The sequence below is a fragment of the Pteropus alecto genome, unplaced genomic scaffold, assembly GCF_000325575.1.
Source record: "Pteropus alecto unplaced genomic scaffold, ASM32557v1 scaffold67, whole genome shotgun sequence".
Taxonomy (NCBI): domain Eukaryota; kingdom Metazoa; phylum Chordata; class Mammalia; order Chiroptera; family Pteropodidae; genus Pteropus; species Pteropus alecto.
This window is the reverse complement of record NW_006441061.1, coordinates 8358444-8358734: the sequence shown is the minus strand read 5'-3', so window position 1 is coordinate 8358734 and position 291 is coordinate 8358444. Positions and strand designations below refer to the sequence as shown.

The following is a 291-nucleotide window of genomic DNA, read 5'->3' as shown; positions in this document are numbered from 1 at the left end:
GGGACGCCCCGGGACCGGGGCCCCTCCCGGCGCGCCCGGACCCTCACCTGGGACATCTGCGGCCGAAAGTTGATGTCCTTGAGGTCGATGGAGCCGGGGGACAGGTTGTGCAGCAGCTGGCACAGGAGGACGCCGTCGCGCAGCGCCTGCGCCAGGTCGAAGACCACGGCCGAGGGCCACACCACCCGGTGGTTGGGCGGCAGGACCTTGCAGTCGATGAGCCAGCGGCCGCACTGCCGCCACTGCTCCATGGCGCCCGCCTGGCCGGCCGCTCAGCCCAGGGCTCAGGCC

At 73.5% G+C, this 291-nt stretch overlaps 1 protein-coding gene across 1 annotated transcript in view; it reads right to left on the bottom strand.

Moving 5' to 3' along the window:
- Positions 1 to 285, bottom strand: part of VAV2 (vav guanine nucleotide exchange factor 2) — a 135923-nt gene extending 135638 nt beyond the window's left edge. The window contains exon 1 of the mRNA XM_025051251.1: positions 48 to 285. Coding sequence (XP_024907019.1) covers positions 48 to 251 — 204 coding nt within the window. The 5' untranslated portion in view covers positions 252 to 285. The remainder of the gene's footprint in view (positions 1 to 47) is intronic.
- Between the last annotated feature and the right edge of the window lie 6 nt (positions 286 to 291).